The following is a 3,075-nucleotide window of genomic DNA, read 5'->3' on the forward strand; positions in this document are numbered from 1 at the left end:
CAATTTCAGAGACTGCAGAAAGGAAATCCAATCCAGATTCTTAATCTGTAATACTATTAGTACATCCTAATAAACATCTTAAATTGAAAAATGCCTCTTAAGAGCGGAGTACGGTGGTGCACCTCCATAATCCAGCACTATGGATGCCTGAACAATTTTGTCACTTAGGGAGACCCATTCTTAAGAACAAAAAAAGCTGAGGATGTAGCTCAGTGCCAAGGTCAAGAGTTCAATTCTAAGTAATAAACACATACACACATTCACGAAAAAACGGCATTTAATACATTTACCAAACAGGCCAGCAACACCACTGTACAGTTTTGTTGTGGGATGGGGGCTTGGCTTTGTGCTGGGTTTGGAGCTTAGGGCTTAAGTATGCTTTACCACTAAGCCAGGGTATTGTATTTGGGGCTGACTGGGAGCTGTGGCTTGCTACTAGCCAAAGAATATTTCAGGGGATGGTTTCTACAGAGTGGGTATCACTTTCACACCATCTTAAGAGGAAAAATTGTAAGATGAACCATTTAGGACTGCTTATATGTCGCTGTTTGTAAGGAACTCCATGTGATGTAACTAAAAGATAATAAATGAATTATAAATGCTGATCTTTTAAAAATGTTTTATGACCCAAGCATGGTGGCATATGCCTATTATCCCAGCACTCAAGGCTGAGGCAAGAGGATCACTGAATTCAAGTCTAGCCTGGACTAGTGAGAACCTGTCTCAAAAGTTTTGTGTTGCACAAGTTCAGTTTGGATGGGCTGGGGATGTGGTTCCATGGTAGAGTTTTTGCTTGGCATGCACAAGGCCCTGGGTTCAATCCCCAGCACCACAAAAAAGTTCATCTGGAAACTTACTAGGTTTGAAAATGATTCATTTTGCTTGCTCAAATATTTATATGAGCATTTTGTACTGTGTAACTCAAAAGATAAAAGATCTCACAATGTATAGACAATTCATGGTAACAGTTTTGTATTGGGCTTTAAATTACAAGTACTTCCAATATTATCTAACAAGTAGATAAGTGAGAAATGTGTTTGTACCCAAACCAGCTGTGTGGTGCATGCCTCTTATCCCAGCACTTGAGAGGCTGAGGGAATTCGAGGCCAGCCTGGGCCACACAGCAAGACTCCCGTTTCCAAAACAACAAAAATATGTATGTATATCCATATGTGTGAAAGCAGCATAAAGTAAGTTGTATACATTTTACTTGGGTGATACTTAGGTATCCAGTTGGGGAGGCCCAAGCTTGGCTGATGACAGCACCACAGAATGAAATGTTTGAGGTATGAAGAACAGCTTGAAAACTTTCGGTTTTATGAGCAACGATTTTAAATGTGGACTTTAAAAATATACAGCAAAAATTTTATTTTGGTTTAACCATAAATATGAAGTATTTTTGCACTACTGGGAGTTGAACTCAGGGACTTACATGCTGATCAAGCACTCTACCACTGACCTGTATTCTGAGCAGTGAATATGGATCATTTTGGGGCTTGTTTTTGTTTTTAGTTGTAAGTTGGTCTTGAACTCACTATGTAGCCCTGTCTGGTCTCACAGTGATCCTTCTGCCTCAGCCTCCTCAGTATTGAAATTACAGACAGGCATCACCATTCCCTACTTTGGTTTTTAAACAGCTCCCCTCTGTACAAGATACTAGAAGTTCACAGCCTCGGCCAGTGGTGGCGAACCTACGGCGTGTGTGCTGCATTGGGCTGATGGTCATTGAAAGTTCTAAAAGGTTCAGCATCACTGGTCTAGGATAAATGTTACTTTAAAAGGGCCCAATCTTCACAGAGAATGTAGAAGCATATAATTCACTTCCTATACAGATTTTAGGCAAAGAAATTACCATTTAAAATTTAATTCATTTCTGATTTAAATCGGACAATTGCAGTTGGTTTTTGTTTTTGTTTCTGTTTTGGGGGACAGGGTTTCACCATGCAGTTCAGACTGGCCTGGAACTTACAGAGATCCTCCTGCCTCAGCCTTCTGCTGGGATTACAGGTGTGTGCCTAACTCAACAGACAGTAGATTGGTAGGTTTTTTTTATTTTCTTAAAAATAAAATTCTAGCATATAAGTTTATATAATTTTAAAACGGGAAGGTGCAACATTCTCTGGACTTCCGTTTGCGTTTGGTGCGTGGGGACGGAACTGTTAGCAGGTGGTTCGCTTAGAAATGGCTTGTCCATGGAAAGGACTCCAGGGCCTTCTGCCTCCAACAAAGGAGGATGGGACAAGCCAAACAGCATCACACGTCTACTGGGAAACCGGTGCGCGGGTAGGGAAAGCCCGGCTCCGCAGAGCGGGCAGCGCCGGAGCGACGAAGGTGGTGGCTGCGCTCCCGCCTGGCCTCCCCGCTCCTCCCGAGCCGCCTGGTCGCTGCCGGCACTGCCGGGCTTCCCCGAACCGACGCCAGCCATCTCCGAGCGGCCCGGCTCCCCGCCTGGCCCCGGATTGAGCCGCGGCAGCGAGACTCAGCCAGCGCCCCGGAGCCACCGCCAGCCCTCGCGGTTGCTTTCTGAACCGGCGGGCCGAACCTCCTGTCTCAGCCTCCCGCGCGTATGCCTCCGCGCCGGCCCCTCCAGTGAGGTCTCTGCTTCATTTACAAAGAAATACACAACCTCAAGAGACCTCCGAGCTGCGTGCGAGGCTGCGCGGGCGAGCGCACGGAAGGCTGCACTGCCGACGCCGCGGTTAAGGACACCGCGGTTACAGACACCGAGGGAAGCCCGTCCCTGGAGGCCGCGGGAGGGGTGCGGAAGGCAGCGCTTCCCGTTTTTGCGTCATTCCTAGCGCGCCGCAGACGTCAGGGGCTCGACCTGGCGCCGGCGCGCGCGCGCTGGACACGCGGGCTGCCGGCGCATGCGCGGCTGCCGGCGAGGGAGTTGGACATGCTGTTCCGCCTGTGTGGCCCGTGGCGCCCGGGGATGCTCGGCCTGCGGCTCCGCGCCCGACTCCCCGCGCCCCCGCTGTGGGCGGCGGCCACAGTTCCCGCGCTGGACCCAGGAGGCTGGTACGAGATGCTGGCCTCGTCGGCGCCGGTGCGCGCGGCGGAGGGGGCGCTGCTGGG

At 49.2% G+C, this 3,075-nt stretch overlaps 1 protein-coding gene across 1 annotated transcript in view; it reads left to right on the forward strand.

Moving 5' to 3' along the window:
• The first annotated feature begins 2,848 nt into the window (after positions 1 to 2,848).
• LOC102025739 (mitochondrial inner membrane protein COX18) overlaps positions 2,849 to 3,075 on the forward strand; it is a 7,769-nt gene continuing 7,542 nt past the window's right edge. The window contains exon 1 of the mRNA XM_005392942.2: positions 2,849 to 3,069. Within this exon, the coding sequence (XP_005392999.1) occupies positions 2,897 to 3,069 (173 nt within the window). The 5' untranslated portion in view covers positions 2,849 to 2,896. The remainder of the gene's footprint in view (positions 3,070 to 3,075) is intronic.

This window comes from Chinchilla lanigera, unplaced genomic scaffold, assembly GCF_000276665.1.
Source record: "Chinchilla lanigera isolate Chin_1 unplaced genomic scaffold, ChiLan1.0 scaffold00046, whole genome shotgun sequence".
Classification (NCBI taxonomy): domain Eukaryota; kingdom Metazoa; phylum Chordata; class Mammalia; order Rodentia; family Chinchillidae; genus Chinchilla; species Chinchilla lanigera.